Here is a 22,969-nt window from a genome sequence, read left to right as displayed (position 1 = left end):
CAAAGTTCTTTTGTGTTTTCATTTTTTTTTTGACAATGTGGTATGTGCCCTGTTGACCATGGCTACTATACCCATTGGCACTAGCACTTAAATCCTTGTCCTTCTTTGAAGATATTTTAACTTGATTGTTATATTAGTTTAAAATTAATTGTTTCATTTGCACAATTTATTTGAGCTAGAAACTGATAGTAACTAATAGTAATAGTAGGTTGGGTTGAGATCTGTGAAAGCCTGGACTCTATATGTCACTATGAGCCCCAAGCTTGCAGTTGTTAGAGGTTGTAATAGTTGATACTAATATGGTTCATTGGAAGTATGTTAAACGTGAATATTGTGTGAAGCATTCCAAATGTAAATGATATGTCCTAAACAATAAATAAATTGATTCTAAATCAACTTAATTTTATGCATGACTTTCTCTATTGCTTAGCCCTAGCCTACACTTTTTAAGTTCTGAAAATCAATCTTCAATGAGTCTAAGTGAGAATCTTTTGCATTTGTACTTGCATGGTGATTACCTTATAATTACTATAGACATCAAAATTTTTGCTTGCTTGACTTGCTAGTTCACTTATATGAACAGGATATTTTGAGGGAAAAGTAGGAATAATCCTTAAAACAATACACTTGACCAAATGAAGATACACAACTAAAGGTTTTATTAGTATTGCAATGATATACCTTGAGGTTTGAAATACTGATTTGTATGGTTTGTACTAATGTTCACTGAACTGGTATCGGAGATCATACCAGCCGACGACTGGTTTGGTACGATACAAGTCAGTACCGTACCATTCCAAGGCATATCGAAAGGGTGGGGGAGAGGGAGAAGTAGAGGGAGGAAGAAAGAGGGATGGAGAGGGAGGTTGAGAGAGAGGATGGAGGAGGGAAAGAGAGAGGGAGGGAGGAAGGTGGGGAGGGGCTTACTTGGGAACTAAGGTTAGTCCCCATCTCGATAGCGAAGGCAAAGGTAGAGGGGTGGGGGGAGGTGGCGCGGAAGGCGAGGGAGAGGTCGGAGGGTGGAGACAATGGGGTCGTAGAGACGAAGGGCGGGAGAATTTGCTAGAAAGACAATGGGAGAGGCAGAGAGGGAGAGAGGACCTGGGAGTGTCTTGGAGGGGTTGGGGGGAGAGGGAGAGAGAGGACCTAGGGCATCGGGGAGGGGGGTTTGGAGGAGGTGCTCGAGAGGCTGTAAAGGGCTGTATCGACCCAACTGTCCGAATTATTCCATTTCTTAACCTATTTAGTTCGGTACGGCTCAAACTACATGGTTCGGGTTAGCTCGGTCTTCCTTAGTCTGTACCAACCCCTTGACAATGAAGGAGGGCATCATTTTGGCAAATATTGCCTTAATTGCTTGAACCGGCCCTAGATCAAGCGGTTGAGGGCACTTAAAGGATGATACACATTTGGCCGGTCTTGAACCAAGCATACTACCTCGTATTACTTGGGATGGCTAAAACAATCCTTTTTACAATTAAATGTTTGAAATGAAGTTGGGAGAAGAAAAGACTAACTAGGGAGATTGGCTTGTAGGACCAAAGCTTGGTTTTTGAAAATTATTCAAGCTAGGTTTATATTCTCTCATCTTTTTTCCCTTATTTTAGAAATCCAAGTGGAATCTTGTTTTCTTGTAATAATCACATGGAAATTGTTGAATGAGGATTCAATATTGCTTGATCATTGGATTCATATATAGGGCATGGCTTTGAGATCAAAATCAATGATATTTGATGTTGTAATGAACCCCAAAACTTACACAAAAATTGTATAAATCTGAAATAGTCCAAAAATGGCTGATCAAGACATGCAGACGGCTCTCTATGCAAATCCATTAACACCATTTGTCAGCACAGTCCTCGATATGATGCGTCTTGTACCACCCCAGGTGGGCATGCTCCCATACCTTGATATTCCAACTCTTGGTTTAAAATTATAGACATGACCAAACCTATGATGCCATATATTATGAGGTGATGATGGTATTGTAGAAAAAAAAAGGGCAACATTAAGAGTAGGAAGATGACAATCAAGGTTCGCCGAACCAGTATTGAAAGACATACTAGCCGATGACAGGTTTGGCATGATACGGTTCCGTATCATGCCTTTCTAGAGCATACCAAAATAGGGAAACCTAGAGAGGGAGGGGGAGAGGGAGAAGGAGAGAAAGGAAGAGAGAGAGGGAGGAGAGATAGGAAGAGAGAGAGGGAGGATGAGAGGGAGAGGGAGAGGGAGAGAGTGCAACTTACCTAGGTTGCACGACGTTGTCTTCAACTGGCCGGGGATGGAGGGGCTTGGTTAGGGTTTTGACACTGTACAAGGGGCGAATGAAATTGGCCGCAGCCCTACAAGAGGATCGCAATCGCAGTCCTCTATTACAAATCCATTTTTTTATTTTTAAATTTTGAATTGAAGTTGGCAGATTGTTTGCCAACTTCAATTCGAAATTTAAAAAGACAAAAGGGTTTCGAAATAGAGGACCGGGATTGCAATCCTCTTCTTTGTTCCCTTTCCCCCTTGTTCCACCGGATGACACTATGGTTGGTCCTCTTTCTCTCTCTCCCCCCCTTCTTGGCGATGGAAGAGGGCGATCATGCATTTTTTATATGCCGAACCGAATGGGACGATTGAAGCATGCCTTTTCAATAATATATTTGTAGAGCTGTTTCACCTATGTCCATTTCCAATCATTCATCAAGAGTTGAGCAAAAACAAAATGAGATAATGCCATGGCAATCATTAAGTTGGCCAATGAAAATATATTTGTAGTATGAAAGACAAAACAAAAAACATCCATCTACAGGTGGATAGTGATAGTCAACTTTAAAGACCACGCAATAGCACGTATCTAGTAGGATAGTGATTACGGGTATCGATCCACAGAGATTGGGGTATAGTTGTTTTCTTAAAAAAAAATATTTAAAAGAAAAAGTTTGTGAAGAAAATTAAACTAAGAAATTTAATAAAAGAAAATACAATTAAAATGATATCAGTTTGGGGGAACCTAGGGCAAAGAATTCACCACTAACATCGGAATAAGGGTTATTTATATTTTAATTCGTTCTTAGATTAACATGCAAATTGGCTACAAGCCCTATAAGCATTCAAATAAAATTTCACAAAAGTAATTTAGGAACATCCATCTTCAGTTAGCATGAAATGTCTACCCTAAACTAATGTGGCAGGACACTGCATCTTCCTTAAGCATGGATGATCTTACATTAACTTAGTGATCATGAAAAACAGTTGTATAAACATCATACTTAAAATCACAGAAATTAAATATGGGATGAAATAAAATATTCATTAAGAACAGAATAAAGTTTATACAACTCCAAGAATAGAAATCAAAAATATAAAACCCGTATCCCTTTGTTAGGGCTGCATCCAGCCCTAGTGAAGAGATCAGCCTTCCATGGTATGGGAGGTAGCAGCAACGACGCAGAAGGCCTTCATCATGACTGGGTTCCTCCCTTCTTCGTCTTCCCTCTCAGACTAATCTCAACACGAACTGAATAAAAATCAAACTCCCTTCCTCATATATTTTGTTCTTTCCGTGGGGAGTTATTCCCATAATACCCAAAAGTTCTCTCTCCCCTTTTATTCTTGTGGGAACTCAACCTGAGAAGAGCCGAAGAGGAGTGGATCCCCAGCCAAGTTGCTTCCTCTGTTTCACGCCTGGCCTTTTATAGGCTCCAATCTCTCTTTCCTCTTCCTTATTTCGAATCATGGATAAGGATGAACCCTTTGCCGTTGGGATGAAGTTTGGCCTGATTTGCTGGACTGCTGTGGTTCGGATCTTGGATCCGGCTGCTGGGATGCTGATCAAAGGAGAAGATGCGTGAAGCAGGGGAATGACGATCACGGCTGAGAGAAGATGCCGAAAGATGCGTGAGGATAAATCGTGGGGAAGGAAGGCTGGGATCTTGCTGGAGTTGGACGTGAAGCTCGGGATACTGTGAACAGATGCGTGGAAGAAGATTACAAGGCAGGTTCGGATCCGTGAGTTGCTGTCCGTGGGCGACGAAAGAAATCGGCGCTTCTTCAACGCGGAGAGGATCTTGAACGCGGCTGGGACGCGTTGGATTCATCATGGGCGATGGATTTGCTGGACAACTGCGAATGGGAGGGAGTTTGGAACTTATCCGAAGCAGGGGATGAAGGTTGGATGGATCCTTCGGCTGTGGTGTGGAGCTGGGAATCTAGTTGGGATAAGGATTGGTCGGTTTGGGAGGAAGGATTGATCTGTTGGGATGAGGAGATTGCTGGGATTTTGAATGCGGAAGGGAGAGTGAAGTTGAGAATATCTCGGCTGGGAAGAAGTGGTTCCGAAACATGGGATTGGCTGCAGGAGAAATCCGTGGATGGTGAGTGATCCGGAAGGATGAAGCTGCGGGCGTGGAGCAGCATGTAAACGGGATGAAAAGATTTCCGGCAGAGAGGAATGTCGTGTGAGACTTCATTCGTGGACAAATGGGATCAAGCCAAAAGAAGAGGATGCGGTTCATACGGCTGGGAACAGGGGATTCGGATAAAGCTTGGATGATGTTTGAGAGTATCTCGGCTGAGGCTTTGGGATCCGGCTGTAGGCGTTTGAGAAGATCTCGGAGGGAGAGGATGAGGATGCTGGGAAAATGTGGACGTGGGAAGCACAGGAGATTCGGGAAGATGAAGCTAAGGAGGGATGTTTGGATTGCGGAAGACGTGGTCCTGTTCCGCTGAAGCAAGGAGAGTTGGATTTGGTGGAAAATCCGGATGGGGTTGATCCGGAATTATGGCTGGGACATTGAAATGTTGACGCGGAGATTTGGAGGGAAATTGGTTGCTTTGGGATTCGTGCAAATATGATGGTATGCTTTGAGATCTGAGAGACAAATAATTGAAGGGATTTTATTGTTTTTGAGATTAAAATAGGAGAATTGAATCATGTGAAAAAAGAGTTGGAACGAGTGGGAAGAAATTTAGGTGAACTTGTGAAGAGTCAGGAATTAATGGGAAGCACTGGGTTCTGGAGAAGAGTTCTTGGAGTCGACTCTGGGGGATGTAAAATTATGAAATGATGCAGTGTTAGTTTAGGCTTTACCTCATTAAGCTTGACTTGACCTGCATACATTAAGCTCAATCAGTAAATAAATAAGTAAAACTCGAATTACCTTTAATAATTTATTAAAATGCAGTGATGAAGGTAACACATTTTTTTAGTTGAATTTACAAAATATGTGAATTAAAATAATGATAAGTGCTATGAATAAGATATTAATTTGTGCATTATTTAGCACTTATCACACCCTCCAACCTACATTTTGCTAGTCCTCGAGCAAAATAAAAAACTAACTCACTTTCGCAGGAATCGCGATTGCATTTACCATATGCAATAAGGCTTTAAACCCCTAGGTGGCCCTAGTGGACGAGTTTTGTCTCGTGAGGGTTTCCGGCTCAGATACCCACAAACTGCTGTCTAAAGAATTTATTTTATTGTTTTGTAAAATCTAATTTCAAATGCATTGATGCCAATAATTTCAAAAGCACACAAAGTTTAATTACTAAGTCAGCCCAAATCCTATGTCAGTATGCAACTTAAGTTGAAGTCGTTAAGTTTCCGTTAGGGAGTTGTAAGACTTTTTATACTTGGGTGCTCGGTGATATCTGGACCATACACAAGCTAAGACTTTAGATTCTCCAAAATACTGCTAAAACTAGTAGTTTCCAAGAATTGATAATCACTGATTCAAAATCATTCTATCTTGCAGGATTTCGAGAGTTGTGGATGTTTACTTTAATACCTCATGGGCTTTATCTGTAATATTCCAGTTTACTCGAATTTTTACAACGACGGCTTTTACATTATTGTCTTTTTCAAGGTCAATATTATTTTCTCTTTCTCTATTTTTTTTACTTTGTATAAATTACGCACTTTTACTCTTGTAATGATTCCTCCGTGTAGCGAGCATTCAGTCAACACTCCCACACCAGATGGCATAAGGTGTTGGGCATCAAGACTCCCCTACGGACCTATGCTCGGATTTCTCATACAAGCCCGCTGACCTTTGACAATAGATAGCCCTTTTCGATGTACCTGACTAAATTCACCTCTTTTTTCTTTTTCTTTTTTTTTTAAAAAAAATAAGATTATGGTGAATTAGATAGGTATGATTCATCAGGACTCAAGGTTGCTACCAGATTTAACAACATAATGTTGAACCTAACCCTTAGAAGTGCAGGCCATATGTGTTGTGAAATTCCAAAGTAAAATTATCTTACAACTCACTAAAAGAACTTTTAATGAAAAGAACTCAAATTGTCTTACTCTTGACTAGTCATTAGGCTTTTTAGATTTTATATACTTTGTGTGTTTATCATTTCAGCACTAAAGCATAGAAATTAGTTTTTTTTTTCAAGTAAAAATTCGAAAAACTTATTCACAAAATCAAAAATTTCGATTTTTTTTTTTTAAATTTTCAATCTCATATCCCCCAACCTAAATCAGACATTGTCCTCAATATTTTTTTTTAATATTGTATTATTTTATTATTATTATTATTATTATTATTATTATTATTATTTTGGACGAAAATATGATGCATATGGAGGATAGAAGTATTTTACCTTAGTTGCATCAGTAATATGAGGACTCCTGCTAAGAAATTGAAAAAAATGCAATAAGAAAAAAAATGCAAAAATGACCTACGAAAATTGGATTGCCTCCCAACAAGCGCTAAGTTTAACGTCTTCAGTCAGACGCAGATCATCCTTAATTATATCATGCCGGGCTCATGTCGAGTTTTCCAAGGAAGAAAATTTGTGGGAGACTGATTGTTGGGCAAGGAGTTGATTGCTTCTATGGCCTTGTCTATATCAAAGTTAAAATGGGCCAAGTATGTTTTCAGAGGGTCATCTGCCAAAATATAGGGAAGGGTTTTTTCTACAAGATCGTCCAGTTTGTCTATTAGGAAGCACTCAACTTCTTTTGCGGGTTGATCAGAGGCACGAAATATATTTAACTTGACCTTCATATTTCCAAAAGATATATTCATCACCCCAGTTCTACAATTTATACTCGTATTGGCTGTAGCTAAAAAGGGACGACCTAGAATCATAGGGATCTGTTTCTTAAGATTAGGCACAGGTTCCATATCAAGGACGATAAAATCGACTGGAAAATAGAATTTGTCTACCTTGACTAGGACGTCTTCAATTATTCCTCGTGGTATTTTTACAGATCAATCAGCCAATTGAAGAGATACCGAGGTTGGTTTTAACTCACCTAACCCAAGTTTCTCATAAACTGAGTAAGGTAAAAGGTTGACACTTGCTCCTAGATCTAAGAGTGCTCGATCAATTAAATTATTTCCTAAGACACAGGAGATGGTGGGAGCACCAGGATCTTTGAATTTCGGAGGGGTGTTGTGTTGGAGAATAGAACTCACTTGCTCAGTTAGGAAGACCTTTTTAGGCACATGTGTCCTAGATTTTCGCTTTTGGGTATAAAGGTCTTTGAGAAATTTAGCATAGGAGGGAACTTGTCTAATAGCATCAAGAAGCGGGAGGTTGATTTTGACTTGTTTGAAAACCTCCATCATCTCCTCTAGTGAAGTTCCCTTTTTGCTAAAGGGAGAGGGTGAATTAAGAGCTTCAGGAAATGGGGCCTTTGGGATGTGAGTTTTGGCAGAAGGTGGACTAGCTGAAGAAGAAGAAGAAGGTTTTAGATTTTCATTTGACATATTTCTATCTTCTTCTTCACCTTTCTTATTGTTGTCCTCCTCAATCTTATTGTCTACTACACGTCCACTCCTTAGGGTAGTCAAAGCATTGGCTTGTTCATGATGAATTGTATTTAGTTGATTTTCTTGAGCCATGTATTGTCCCCTAGGATTACTTAGTGGTTGGCTTGGAATCTTTCCTTCCTCTCGCTTGTTCAGTGCATTAGCTAGTTGCCCCATTTGGGATTCTAGCTTGGCGATGGATTGCGTGTGAGAGTGCACCAATTGTGTAATAGTTTCCAAACCTTGAAGGGCGGTCAACACTTTCTCCTCAAAGGCTGTGTTTCTTTGGGATGGAGGAGGATTGTGTTGAAATTGAGTCGAGGGACGGTAGGGATGCATATTTTGTGGGGTTTGAAAATTCTGAGGGTTTTGAAAATTTTGGGAGTAGGGTTGGGCAGTATTCGAAGCTTGCTGCTTCCAAGAAAAGTTTGGATGATTTCGCCATCCCGGGTTGTAAGTGGTAGAATATGGATCATTATCCGGTCGGAATTGTGTTTGGGCAGCATTTACTTGTTCTTGCACAAATTCAGGAAATTGAGCTGCGGAAGGGCATTCATGAATAGGATGAGACGGGCTAGAACAAAGAGCACAGACTTGTGCTTGGGGAAAGTTTGGAAGCTGTTCTCTAGACATTAGCTGGTCCAACTTGCGGGATAGTGCATCTACTTTGTCAGATAGACCTATGGACTGGCTAACTTCATATATGGTCCCTTTTCTTTAAGAACTCGGGGGTGCTTGACGAGCGGAGGAGGCATAGTGGAGGGAATTTTCATTAAGGTTTTCAAACATCTGCCATGCCTCATGCTCACTCTTAAGCATGAAAGTTCCCCCACAAGAAGCATCAACCATTTGACGATTTCGTTCAGACAACCCGTCATAAAAGCATTGCACTAACTGCCATTTGGGTATTTGATGATGCGGACATTTTCGGAGTAAATCTCTAAATTTTTCCCAGGTTTCATGAAATTCTTCACCGTTAGATTGGGAGAAGCTTGTGATTGCACGCCTAAATTGGTTCGTTCTTCCTATGGAAAAATATTTTTTCAAAAATTCATGTTGCATTTGAGCCCAAGAGAGAATGGAATTGGCTTCTAATGAATGGAGCCACTGCTTAGCTCTATCCTTAAGGGAAAAAGGAAACAGCCTAAGTTTCAGAGCATCATCAGTGAAGTTCTGAATTTTGACAGTAGTGCAGATCTCAAGAAACTCATCTAAATATTTGTATGGGTCTTCATTGTTGAGTCCATAAAAAGATGGGAGCATTTGTATCACACTAGACTTTATTTCATACTGTACAGCAGCAGTGGTATCAGGTAGTCGAATACAAGATGGAGAGGTATAAATGGAAGGAGTAAAGTACTCCTTTAACAGTTTGGGTTCTTCAGCCATCTCGATAAGTGGTGTAAATCCTATTGTTCTATAGGTGCGGATTTCGGCTCGAAGGGCCCTAATAGAACGCTCTATTTCAGAATCAAAAGGTATTAATTCAGGAGATCTGGAATGACACCCTAGCATACACTAAAACTTTTCTGATCAATCAAGTGCAGTCAAGCATTCATTAAAATAAAACACATCAAATCCTTGTGTTTACCCTAAAATCACTAGACAGCTCCTAACTGGTTTGAAGAGGGCACCTAAGCCTCCAATCCGGTCTAATAACTGAGTTGACCAGGTAAGCTCCCAGGTAAGTGGGGGGGTCACGATGCGTTGCAAAGGTCCCACTTAAAAACCACTTGCCTCGAACAGATGAACTGTCTCCCTTGGGACAAAGCTTGCCTAGACATCAACTGAGCCACAGAGCGAAATTGGTGCAACTTTCGGTGATCTTCGTCCTATTGAGCTCGAATGTCCCTAGGAGCCAACGTCTAATTGATTTTAATTAAAGTGATAGCTATGTACGAATTGGTTCACCTAATTTGGGCAAGAATCTGGTGATGAAATCCAGTTCTTATCTTGTTGGGGTGATTGCCCTTACTATGTGCGGATTAATTGGTGTATGTGTATCAAGCATGCATTCACACTTTTACTGAAATTAAAATCAAACAATCACCACAAAATTTCAAGCAAACTGGGAATCAATTTAAACAAGAAAGGTTTAGAGGTTACCAAAGGAAATTTCTCCAGCAAATTTTTTTTTATTTTTAGGCAAACCTCTACAGCATTCCTTTTTCAGCAGTTCCCTTTTTGATCGTCCCAGATTTCCTCTTCGATTCCTGATCAAATAATACCAAAAGAAAAACCAAAAATTAGTAAGAGCGAAGAATGAGATAAGGAAAGTAACAAAAATAGAAAATATTTTTATTTTATTTTAGATATATATATATATATTTTGAAAGTTTAATTTATGAAAAGAAAAACAACTATGCTAGCAATCCTCGGCAACGGCGCCAAAAATTGATAGTCAACTTTAAAGACCACGCAATAGCACGTATCTAGTAGGATAGTGATTACGGGTATCGATCCACAGGGATTGGGGTATAGTTGTTTTCTTAAAAAAAAATATTTAAAAGGAAAAGTTTTTGAAGAAAATTAAACTAAGAAATTTAATAAAAAAAATGCAATTAAAATGATATCAGTTTGGGGGAACCTAGGGCAAGGAATTCACCACTAACATCGGAACAAGGGTTATTTATATTTTAATTCGTTCTTGGATTAACATGCAAATTGGCTACAAGCCTTATAAGCATTCAAATAAAATTTCACAAAAGTAATTTAGGAACATCCATCTTCAGTTAGCATGAAATGTCTACCCTAAACTAATGCGGCTGGACACTGCATCTTCCCTAAGCATGGATGATCTTACATTAACTTAGTGATCATGAAAAACAGTTGTATAAACATCATACTTAAAATCACAGAAATTAAATATGGGATGAAATAAAATATTCATTAAGAACAGAATAAAGTTTATACAACTCAAGGAAATAGAAATCAAAAATATAAAATCCGTATCCCTTTGTTAGGGCTGCATCCAGCCCTAGTGAAGAGATCAGCCTTCCATGGTATCGGAGGTAGCAACAACGACGCAGAAGGCCTTCATCATGACTGGGTTCCTCCCTTCTTCGTCTTTCCTCTCAGACTAATCTCAACACGAACTGAATAAAAATCAAACTCCCTTCCTCATATATTTTGTTATTTCCGTGGGGAGTTATTCCCATAATACCCAAAAGTTCTCTCTCCCCTTTTATTCTTGTGGGAACTCAACCTGAGAAGAGCCGAAGAGGAGTGGATCCCCAGCCAAGTTGCTTCCTCTGTTTCACGCCTGGCCTTTTATAGGCTCCAATCTCTCTTTCCTCTTCCTTATTTCGAATCATGGATAAGGATGAACCCTTTGCTGTTGGGATGAAGTTTGGCCTGATTCGCTGGACTGCTGTGGTTCGAATCTTGGATCCGGCTGCTGGGATGCTGATCAAAGGAGAAGATGCGTGAAGCAGGGGAATGACGATCACGGCTGAGAGAAGATGCCGAAAGATGCGTGAGGATAAATCGTGGGGAAGGAAGGCTGGGATCTTGCTGGAGTTGGACGTGAAGCTCGGGATACTGTGAACAGACGCGTGGAAGAAGATTACAAGGCAGGTTTGGATCCGTGAGCTGCTGTCCGTGGGCGATGGAAGAAATCGGCGTTTCTTCAACGCGGAGAGGATCTTGAACGCGGCTGGGACGCGTTGGATTCATCATGGGCGATGAAGGATTTGCTGGACAACTGCGAATGGGAGGGAGTTTGGAACTTATCCGAAGCAGGGGATGTAGGTTGGATGGATCCTTCGGCTGTGGTGTGGAGCTGGGAATCTAGTTGGGATAAGGATTGGTCGGTTTGGGAGGAAGGATTGATCTGTTGGGGTGAGGAGATTGCTGGGATTTTGAATGCGGAAGGGAGAGTGAAATTGAGAATATCTCGGCTGGGAAGAAGTGGTTCCGAAACAGGGGATTGGCTGCAGGAGAAATCCGTGGATGGTGGAGTGATCCGGAAGGATGAAGCTGCGGACGTGGAGCAGCATGTAAACGGGATGAAAAGATTTTCGGGAGAGAGGAATGTCGTGTGAGACTTCATTCGTGGACAAATGGGATCAAGCCAAAAGAAGAGGATGCGGTTCATACGGTTGGGAACAGGGAATTCGGATAAAGCTTGGATGATGTTTGAGAGTATCTCGGCTGAGGCTTTGGGATCCGGCTGTAGGTGTTTGAGAAGATCTCGGAGGGAGAGGATGAGGATGTTGGGAAAATGTGGACGTGGGAAGCACAGGAGATTCGGGAAGATGAAGCTAAGGAGGGATGTTTGGATTGCGGAAGACGTGGTCCTGTTCCGCTGAAGCAAGGAGAGTTGGATTTGGTGGAAAATCCGGATGGGGTTGATCCGAAATAATGGCTGGGACATTGAAATGTTGACGCGGAGATTTGGAGGGAAATTGGTTGCTTTGGGATTCGTGCAAATATGATGGTATGCTTTGAGATCTGAGAGACAAATAATTGAAGGGATTTTATTGTTTTTGAGATTAAAATAGGAGAATTGAATCATGTGAAAAAAGAGTTGGAACGAGTGGGAAGAAATTTAGATGAACTTGTGAAGAGTCAGGAATTAATGGGAAGCACTGGGTTCTGGAGAAGAGTTCTTGGAGTCGACTCTGGAGGATGTAAAATTATGAAATGATGCAGTGTTAGTTTAGGCTTTACCTAATTAAGCTTGATTTGACCTGCATACATTAAGCTCAATCAGTAAATAAATAAGTAAAACTCGAATTACTTTTAATAATTTATTAAAATGCAGTGATGAAGGTAACACATTTTTTTAGTTGAATTTACAAAATATGTGAATTAAAATAATAATAAGTGCTATGAATAAGATATTAATTTGTGCATTATTTAGCACTTATCAGATAGTTTGTTGGAGACAATGGAATAACCATCAATAGCATATAGACTTGAAGTGGCAATAGCAAGGATATGTTAATGGGAAAAAGGGCGGAACCTCAAGCATTTAGGGCTTAGAGTTGCTTGAGATATGTATGGTAGGATTGCTTATGGTAATAATGGTTGCACATATGAGGGTTTCAACTAAGCTAGGTACATGATAAGGGTCTTAAAGGGAGGAGTGGTGGTCATAAAAGCAAGAGGCTAGGGCATAGTAGACATGATAACAGTGATGACAAAAGCATTGAATAATTGTTGTTGCATCTTGGCATCTTAGAAGTGGTATCTAATTAGATGGTCGAATTCTGACAATACCCATGAAAGATCATGTCAGAAAAGTAGAAGCATTCAATGAGTTAGTCGATGGTTATCAAGAGCATTTAAGATTTGGGGGAAAAAAGCATGATTATAGGTTTTCGATCAATTCAACAATAGATAAGTCTCCTTAACAAGCTAGTTAAAGAGCAATGTCAAGACATTGGTAGAGAGGGATGCAAGAAATGCTGAACTGACCTGTACCGGCCGGTTCAGCCTGTACCAAACCGGTACCAGCGCTGACCGGTCCGGTTCGGCATTAAAAAATGGATCCGGCTCTTATGGGGCCGGAACTGACCTAAACCGGCCGATACTAGATGCGTACCGGATGGAACCGGACGGTTCTGTCTGGTATAGGTTGGAATTGGTACGAACCGACCGGTTCGCACCGGTTTTCCGGTTCGCATTGGTTTGCTAAAGCACGCGGGTCGGTTTGCACCGGTTTTCTGGTTCGCATTGGTTTGCCACAGCGCGCCGCCCGCGCGCTGTGGGTAGTGTGCCATTGATTTGGCAATTCATCCCCTTAAAATCCTGATGTTGATGCATTAGAAGTCCGCGGCGCGCTGTGGGCAGTGCGCCATTGATTTGTTAATTCATCCCCTTAAAATCCTGATGTTGATGCATTAGAAGTCAAAGGTTCAATTACTAGTACTAGTGCCCATACTAGTACCTTTTTAGTACAGTATGATTTTGTAGACACATTATACATCTTTTAGTGCCTATATAGTACTAGTGAGGTGTTTTACCATGTATTCGTACCTCAGTTGTAGAAACCTTTTACCTAGGTTAACATATCCACTTTGGAAATTCCCTGAAAACTTGAATCGGCACCAGCTTCCCTAGTGCATCCTTCAAATAAATAAAGGGTATCCTAGTGCATGACTCTTCTGCCATTGCAGGGTCTAGGACAGATGTATGTAGCCTTATCCCCACTTGTAGAGTGGCAAGTTCCACGTTTCAAACCTGTGACTTTTAAGTGACAATGGGGCAACCTTATTGTTGCACCAAGCATGGTCTGCTGAACCGTCCCGTACCGGCCGGTTCAGCACGTACCAGACCGGTTCGGTACGATGGTAGAAAATGGTTCCGACCCTAAAGAGGCCGAACCGAACGGTACGGAGGCGTACTGGTGGGAATCGGACCGATTCTCACCGGTACAAGCTTGATACCGCCTTGTACTGGTGTGAACCGGACTGGTTTTTATCGGTACGGCTTCAGAGTACCGCGTGCTGGGCAGCCCGGAATGCTGGCACAACGGACAAGTATGCCAATATGGAGGAGGCCATGGCCTCCCATCACGTATCTACTGGCGGGAGATCTCCCTAAGGAGGCAAGAGGGGGCTTGCGGCGACCCAAGAGCCCTCTTTGGAAGTTTGAAAGGTATAATCCTCTTACTGCTTCGAGGACTTATATCCTTATGGAGATTGATGGTCGAGGCTACCTGCGCCCTTCGCATCGGATGAAGGGCTTGGTGACTAAGAGAGACCAGAAGAAGTATTGCCACTTCACCGGGTTCACGACCATGACACCGAAGATGGCATCAAGCTCAAGGATGAAATTGAGGCACTCATTCGGTGCGAGCAGCTGGACCGGTACGTGTGCACTCGGCAAGACCGGAGAGCGCCCACTTCGGCCTCTGATCCGCCATCCTCGGAGCTGATCGATAATTGTTCAACTACTAGGATCATCAACTCCATCTCCAGCGGTCCTACCGAGGTCCCAGGCACCTCAGGTAGCCGAGCCTCAAAAGGTTGAGGCTATCCCGAAGAGAGTGCACGGGAGAGAACATCACCTTCTCCAATGCCGACCAAGGGGGACTTCGAACTCATGACCACGCCATAGTTATTTTTCTTACTATTACAAAATACAATGTAAAGAGTGCTTATTGATAATTGAAGCTCGACCGACGTATTATTTTATGATGCTTTCCAAAGAGAGTACTTATTGATAATGGGAGATTGTATGCTGAACAACTTTGGAGAGTCAACACTCATCTGGTCAGTTTCTCGAAAAACTCGGTTCTCATAGGAGTGATCAATCTACCGGTTACTGCGGGACAAGAACTCCGAAGTAACACTTTGAGGCTAGACTTCCTTGTGGTTTGAGTGCCCTCAGCCTGCAATGCAATCTTGGGCTGATCTTGTCTGAACACTTTTTGAGATGTGGTATCCACCTACCATCTGCTCATGCGATTCTCCATGAGGAGCAGAGGTAGAAATTCGAGGTGACCAAGCAATGGTTCGTCAATGCTACATGGCCACCCTCAAAGGAAAGAAGCCGGTAGAAATCCTACTGATCGAGAGGCTGGACACAAGGGACAAGCTGAAGGAGCAATGAGGATAATGGCCGAAGAGTTGGCGCAGGTCCCTTTTCGAAAAGATGAGCCAGACCGAACTGTCTAGATCAGGTCCAGGCTAAGTGAAGAAAACCGAGCTGAAGTGATCAACTTTCTCCGCACAAACACGTATGTCTGCGCCTGGTCGGCTGCTGACGTGCTAGGCATAAGCCCTGAGGTGATGGCTCACGAGCTCAATGTGGACCCGACTCACCGACCTGTGCGGCAGAAGAAAAGGACTTTGCCGCGGAAAGGCAGCAAATCATAAACTAGGAGATTGACAAGCTTTTGGAGGCCGGCTTTGTTCATGAGGCAAGCTGCCCTGACTGGCTAGCCAATGTACTTGTCAGAAAATCTAATGAAAAGTGGTGAGTCTGCATCGATTACACCGATCTGAATATGGCCTACCTAAAAGACCTTCATGAATGCTTTCTTTGGGTACAACCAAATCCCGATGGCGCCCGAGAATGAGAAGAAGATAGCCTTTCTTACTGACAAAGTCCTCTACTATTACAAGGTAATGCCCTTTGGCTTAAAGAATAAAGGGCCACTTACCAGTGCTTTGTCAACAAAATCTTCAAGGAGCAGATTGGCCGAAATATAAAGGTGTACGTGGACGATATGCTCGTGAAAAGTCGAGCAGTGGAGCAGCACATCGTTAACCTGGAGGATTCTTTTGCGACCCTCAGAAGGTACCAAATGAAGTTCAACCTGACGAAGTGCGTTTGTGGGGTCACCACAAAAAAATTTCTAGGATCTATGGTGATGCAGCGAGGCATTAAGGCAAATTCCGAGAAGATCCGAGCAGTGCAAGAGATGCATCCGCCAAGGAATGTAAAAGAAGTCCAACGCCTGATTGGATGGATTGCCGCATTTGCGATATTCGTCTCCAAATCGGTAGAGCGCTCCCTCTCATTCTTCAAGGCCTTGAAGCACCCGAAAAACTTTCATTGGATCGAGGAGTGTCGAGAGGCCTTCGACCAATTGAAGGAGTACCTTAGCTCATCGTCCCTTACAAAACCACAGGTTGGAGAATCCTCTACTTGTATCTGGCCGTTTCTCCTTCTGCTGCGAGTTTAGTCTTGGTGTCGGAAGAAAAAAGGTGCTAGAAGCCGATCTACTACACGAGCCGAATCCTGCAGAATGTCGAGACCAGATACTCCAAGCTTGAGAAGATATATGCCCTCATCATCTCAGCTCGAAAGCTTCGGCCGTCTTTTCAGGCCCATTCTGTCACAATCCTAATTGACCAGCTAGTCAAGTAGATCTTGCAGAAGCCCGAAAATGTAGGTCAGCTAGCAAAGTGGGCGGTGGAGCTCGGAGAGTTCGACCTGGAGTACCGACCTCGGCTGCCTATCAAGGCGCAGGTGTTAGCAGATTTTCTGGTGGGGTGCGCCATTGCCGACGAAGATTCTGCCGAGCTTTCCGAAAGGAAGACCATAGAGCGGTCGTGGATCCTGCATGTAGATGGGTCAATAGGCCCGGAGGGCAGTGGGGCTGAACTCATACTCACCAGCTCGGACAGAGTAATCACAGAGTATGCTCTGTGGTTCAAGTTCTCAGCCTTAAATAACGAGGCCGAGTATGAAGCGCTCATCACTGAGCTCGAGCTTTCCAAGAAGCTTGGGGTCCAGCAGCTGAAGTTCTTCAGCGAAAGATGCGGCTGACCTCGTCAAGAAGTGCAATCGATGTCAACGACACACAAACATCCAATGACGACTAGCTGTCCCGATGACACCGATCAGTGCCTCTTGGCTATTGGCACAGTGGGAAATTGACATCCACGGACCCTTCGTAATGGCGACAGGGCAGCACAAGTTCCTCTTTGTGGCGTGGACTACACCAAGCGGGCAGAAGCTGAGCCGGTGACTCGGATCACCGAGGCAAATGCTCGGGACTGTCCGGAAGGCCATGCTCTGCAAGTTCGGGTTCTCTCAAATTATCATAGACAACGAGCGTTAATTCGACAATGCCCGATTCAAAAAGTTCTGCTCCGAGCTCGGGATCGACCATCGGTTCACCTCAGTGGCACATCCGCAGACCAATGGGGAAGTCGAGGTGACCAACTGGACTATCTTGCTATGGCTAAAGGGAAGGCTCGATCGAGCAAAAGGGTTGTGGGCCGAAAGAGCTATACAATGTCCTATGGGCATACCGCACAACACATCGGATTTTCACCGGAGAAACGCCCTTCAAGCTCGCCTTTGGAATGGAGGCGATGATCCTACTGGAGATCGGGCGTCCATCACTCTAGGTAAAAAGCTCCAACGATTAGACGAATTTAGGTCGGCTCTGGGCTAATCTCGATCTGCTGGAAGAAACCAGAGAGCAAGCTCAAGTCCGCCTAGCAATGTACTAGAGGAAAGCTACTCGGTACTACAACTCCAGAATCAAAGGCAAGCTCTTTCGACCTAGCGACCTCGTCTTAAGGAAAACTGAAGTGTCACAGCTAGGGAAACTTGAGAAGCTGAGCCCAAACTAGGAAGGCCCATACCGCATGATTGAAGCAGTGCGGCTAGGAACATATAGGCTTGAGCACCTTGACGGTGCTCCTATCCCACGAACTTGAAACTCCGACAACCTCTGCATCTATTATCATTAAAGCTCATTGTAGTCCGAACTGATTTTCAATAAAAATTCTCTTATTGTGCGTCTTTCAGATTGGATGACTATGACAGACGTATTCAATTTTGGTACACCCCAGAGGCGCATGGGCCCCAACAAGGGAGATACCCTAGGGGCACCTGGGGCCTCCTCAAGTTGAGCCCACTTGGAATTCCTTTAGGACCATAGTCCAGAGATGCTTCTAGGACCATAGTCCAAAAATGAACAAGCCGAGCCCACTCGGAATTCTTCTAGGACTATAGTCTAGAGATGCCTCTAGGGCCATTGTCCAGAGATGAACAAGCCGAGCCCATTCGAAATTTCTTTAGGACCATAGTCTAGAGATGCCTCTGGGACCATAGTCCAGAGATGAACAAGCTGAGCCCACTTGGAATTTTTTTGGGACCATAGTCCAGATATGAACAAGCCGAGCCCACTCGAAATTCCTTTGGGACTATAGTCCAGGGATTCCTCTGGGACCATAGTCTAGAGATGAACAAGCTGAGCCCACTCGAAATTTTTCTGGAACCATAGTCAAGATAATCAACTAAGGAGGCACCTCGTGCCGACCCTTGACCTCCTTCAATCAAACCCACTCGGAATTTCTCTAGGACCATAGTTCAGAGATGAACAAGACGAGCCTACTCGGAATTTCTCTAGGACCATAGTCTAGAGATGAGCAACTATGGAGACACCCTGGACTGACTTGGGACCTTCTTAAGCCGAGCCCACTCGGAATTCTTTGAGAGCCGAACTCCGGAAAGATTGACAGAAGAGACCAAGACAGGCTAAAGCCCTACAAGGGGAAGAGTTCGGTGCAACGATCTGAACTCAAGCCAAGAAATGAACAAGTAAAGGCTGAAGCCAGGTATTTTGAAAATTTTCTTACATTATCTTTTAGTACATGCATTGACCTCGGCAGAAATCGAGCAAAAAGAGATACAAGAAAAGATCGAAGCTCGGGGCGATGACCTGAGCTCAAGCAAAAAAAACAAACAACAAGAACAAAAGCCGAAGTCATGTACTTCGGGAAATTCTTTACTTTCATTAGTTTTAAATTTTTACACTTACCTCAGTGGAGGCCAAACAAAAAAAAGAGTACATGCTCGGTTTACCCGAGCGAAAAGAAAAACAAGCAAAAAGATGAAAAGGCAAGACTTCAATCCTCGCCTTCCCCCCCTTCGCCGCTGCCGAGGCCGCCATCGCCATCACTTGCCGAGGTATCTAGTTTCATTCGGTTGAAAAAAAAGTTTCCAACCCAATCTTGCAAGATGCAGATCTTTGTGAAGACCTTCGCCAGCAAGACCATTACCCTGGAGGTCGACTGTTTCCGAGAGGTTACTGAACAATATATTCAATGCTTATCACATCTAACTGTTTGGATTGGCTAATGACTTGCTCAATATATTCAATGATCCATGGATGATGTCACAAAGGGCTTAGGATTAAGTTCACTTGAGAGGCAAGGTTAGATTTTATAGCCTATGTTGCATGGACATGGATGTGAAATTTGGATTCTGACACATATAATTGTCTGACACAGTATGATAAGGAAAGGACATTTGGAGACATGTAGGAAAAATGATATTGTTAACTGAAATCTTTTTGTTTTTAAAATAGTATAAATGAAAAATTATATTTATTTTAAATTAGTATAAATGAAAAGATTGAAAATTTGATTTGTTGAAGTCTTTCAGTATGCAAATTTCTCATGCAAACTCCAAAATTAGTTTAAGGATGTAATCATGCAAGAAACATCACATTTTGCAAAGTTTCTTGACACCGAATTCCTCTAAAAAGAGCAATTGCCCACTTTTAACATCATCATGATGGGTCTAATTTATCATTTGAATATTCCAACTCTCGATCAATCTAAAGCCACAAAAAATCATTTGAATACTCCCACTCACCATCAATCTGAAGCTACAAATATAAAATAAGTATCTAGGTGTCTAAATGTGTCTGACTCAGTATGTATCAGAGACAAATTCTTTGAGCTGGATGCAAGTGCCCAGGTAACACAAGCTATAGCATGAACCTTGGTGGAGGCTTTTGTGCATAGTCAAAACATACAAATGTAAAAGGTTGTCGTCATGGTGAGAATACCAGATACAACCCATAGTAAGATACAATGTAAAGCACTGCACAAAATAGTATGACCTCTGTGCAACTACATTCTTCTACTAGTTTTTTTTATAGAATAGTTCCTCCTAAGTATGAAAACATGGCCTTTTTCTGTTTTGTCTGAATTTGGACAAAATTTTATTTCGTCCATTTCTTTTAATAGAACTCAATTCCATTTTTTCATTATTGTAATCTCCAAACTAGACTGTGGAATGGAAATCCATTTTTAAGAAAATTTCCTCCTTGTTGTGACTCTAAATGAATTTATGTTTTTGTGCATAACAAGCATGGATAATGTTGGAGCAAGATATGGAAGGTCAAACTGGCACTATTGAAAAGGTTTTTGAAAAAGAAAAAATTCACTTTATTTTCACGTTTGAAAAAGGGTTCCCTTTGTTTCACAGATATAAGCCATTTTGGACTTTACGACACCATCATGCCTCTGCCCTTGGATGAAGGCACGTGTTTATTTTAGTCAATGCAAGCAATTGTTAATGGATGCACATGTTATACAAGTTGATGTACACTTAAAACCATACCTATAAGTATTTTAAAAGGAAGGGTCTACTGGTCCAGTAAAATTCAAATCTAGATGTTCCTACAGAAAAAAAAATGTGGTTGTTTTCTGCAAATTTAATAATCAAATGGATTCTTTATGTAATCTAGCTTATTGGTCATGAAATACATTTTGTGTTTTCTTTTGTTGAGATGGATGCTGCTGACTGTAGTATCATAGCGTGCCATGTGTAGAGAGACCCAACCTTGCCACTGTTTTCCTTGACAATTTTGTGATAATACAGAATTAGAGATTCTACGCATAGCATAAGAGTGCAATGTTCTCAATCTTAGGAATGTATTTAGTGCACGTGTCAAATATGTGATCCCCTAATGCTATACACCTTCCTTGACAAGTATCTCAGTCATACGATCCTGGTGTACCTATAGTGCTGGAGAGCATATTAAACATTAATCTGTCAATTCCTCTAAATTATTTATTTGACTCCTTTGGTGGAAAAATCTTAATTATACAAGTAAGTGCATTACTAAGATTTAGTTTAGTCAAGCTGGCAGTTGATCAATTGATCAGCTAATTATGATTGCTTCATCTAAAGCTCGTTTCTTTTCTTGATAAACCAGGGAATGCGAGATCCACTCTCCAAATCCAAGTTATTCTTGTCCATGCTCAGAGAGCATTGCATCAGGGTCACAATCAGTGAACTGGATGCAGGTAACTGATTCAGGCTTTCTGATGTAAAATATAATGCTATTATTGTTTAGTTCTTGTACATGTTATGCATTTTATTCAGTGCATATGGTTGATGGTCCATCTGATGCACTGCACTGGAATATGATTTTAAAAAGCTGAAACATCATTGGAGGTCAAGATATATATGCATGGGTCTTGGCACATTTGCTCCTTGTCACCTTATTCATTGTTCATGCTGTTGATGTTCTTTCAGGTCATTGCCCGCATGATGAGCTGCCAGCGGAAGTTAATTCAATCCTAAGTGAATGGATGAGTACAGCTGAAAGTTTCACAAATACAGTTGAAGGAGCTAAATCATTTTAATGTAGCTTGAGCTTTTATTAGACATTGCCTGACATATTTCATTTCCTGAAAAGGTGATTGGCCACTGATAGGTATTTCATAAGGTGTTCACTACATGACACAACATTAATAATTAATGAAAAAATTCAGTTGCCGAAAATTTTGTGCTGCAACTGCCTCCAAGGTATGCTGCCCCTCCTTTTTCACTGCTTGGACAATAAATTCAGCTCAATACCTTTAGCAACTGTCAGGAAGTTTGACATTAATTTTATCTCTTGATATTTTTATTTGGTGAATGATTTCCTTGTAGTTGTTGCTTCTTATTTGTTTGTTTTACATTGGGGTTAATCACAGCTTCTTTTTGAGGCTGGACATGAGGTATCTTCATAAATGGATGTGGACTGTAGCTCCCTTTTAGTAGTTTCTTAGAGGCTATTCATCGTTGGAACTTCTATCTGCTTAAGGAGTTCGAATCCTACTTTACATCCTTTTTCACTTGTGTACTTATTTATTATAATAGAATAACAGAGTAATCCACTACAGACCATCTGATTAAGGGCATAACTGGGGCGAGTCTCTGTGGTATGGTTAATAAAAGACTTACATAAGAGTGAAAAGCTTACTGGATTATTTCTGCATGAGGATGCTTCAGTGCGAATGCTCTAATTTCGTGCGACGTGTGAGGACTTCTTTCAAACAGTTGGTGGGTAAGGAGAATGCGTGATCGCAGGCCGGGAAAGATGAAGGAAATGACCATAGGATCAAAGATTGGCGAGGAGCGACCATCCTCGGGGGTGACTGTGACCAACCCATTGTGGGCGGAGGTGGCGAAGGGGTCTTCTTGGCAGGCGGCATGGACCAATCTCCAGATCTTGGACAAGGAACTGGTGGCTCTACAGAGGCACTTCACTAAAGTCCCTATCCCTGAGCTGCTCTCGAAGAGAGTGGCAAAGGCTAGGGAAGCTTGGATGTTCGTGGCAGTGGTTCTGCAAAGCTTAAGGAGGCAAGCCTCAGCGGAGGGGGTCACCTGAGAGATGCGCCTGAAGGGGAAGCTCGACTATCAGGTCGAGGCCTTCCCGATGGCAGAGTAGTACCACACCCTCCACTTCAAGTGTGAGGCGGACTAGGAAGCAGCAGTGAACGGGCCATGGTTGGTTGCTGGCGAGCTTCTCGACATGGAGAGGTGGCAGCCAGACTTCGTCCTTCGGCTCAAAGAGGTGAACTGGGTGGCGGCATGGCTTCGACTCCCATGGCTCTTGCTCGAGTACTTGGAGGAGTCTTGGAGATTGCAGCTACAATGGGTTGGCCAATCACGATTGATGGCTTCACCGATCAACTCCGAAAATTAGGCTACGCGAGGGTGAAGATGGA

At 42.3% G+C, this 22,969-nt stretch overlaps 1 protein-coding gene across 5 annotated transcripts in view; it reads left to right on the top strand.

The window, feature by feature from the left end:
* The window catches only part of LOC113461687 (uncharacterized), a 66,587-nt gene extending 44,816 nt beyond the window's left edge, over positions 1-21,771 (top strand). For 4 of the 5 annotated variants that reach the window (XM_089925679.1, XM_039120963.3, XM_089925680.1 and 1 more), the window contains 3 exons: positions 20,970-21,080; positions 21,187-21,277; positions 21,510-21,771. In XM_089925679.1, the coding sequence (XP_089781805.1) occupies positions 20,970-21,080; positions 21,187-21,277; positions 21,510-21,619 (312 nt within the window). In that variant the 3' untranslated portion in view covers positions 21,620-21,771. The remainder of the gene's footprint in view (positions 1-20,969; positions 21,081-21,186; positions 21,278-21,509) is intronic. The other variant, XM_089925682.1, reaches the window with a different exon arrangement.
* Positions 21,772-22,969: the final 1,198 nt, after the last annotated feature.

This window comes from Phoenix dactylifera, chromosome 10 (genome assembly GCF_051530095.1).
Source record: "Phoenix dactylifera cultivar Ajwa chromosome 10, Ajwa_hap1_PhDact_Kaust_v1.1, whole genome shotgun sequence".
Classification (NCBI taxonomy): domain Eukaryota; kingdom Viridiplantae; phylum Streptophyta; class Magnoliopsida; order Arecales; family Arecaceae; genus Phoenix; species Phoenix dactylifera.
The sequence above is the reverse complement of the archived record's forward strand: the minus strand, read 5'-3'. Positions and strand labels throughout refer to the sequence as shown.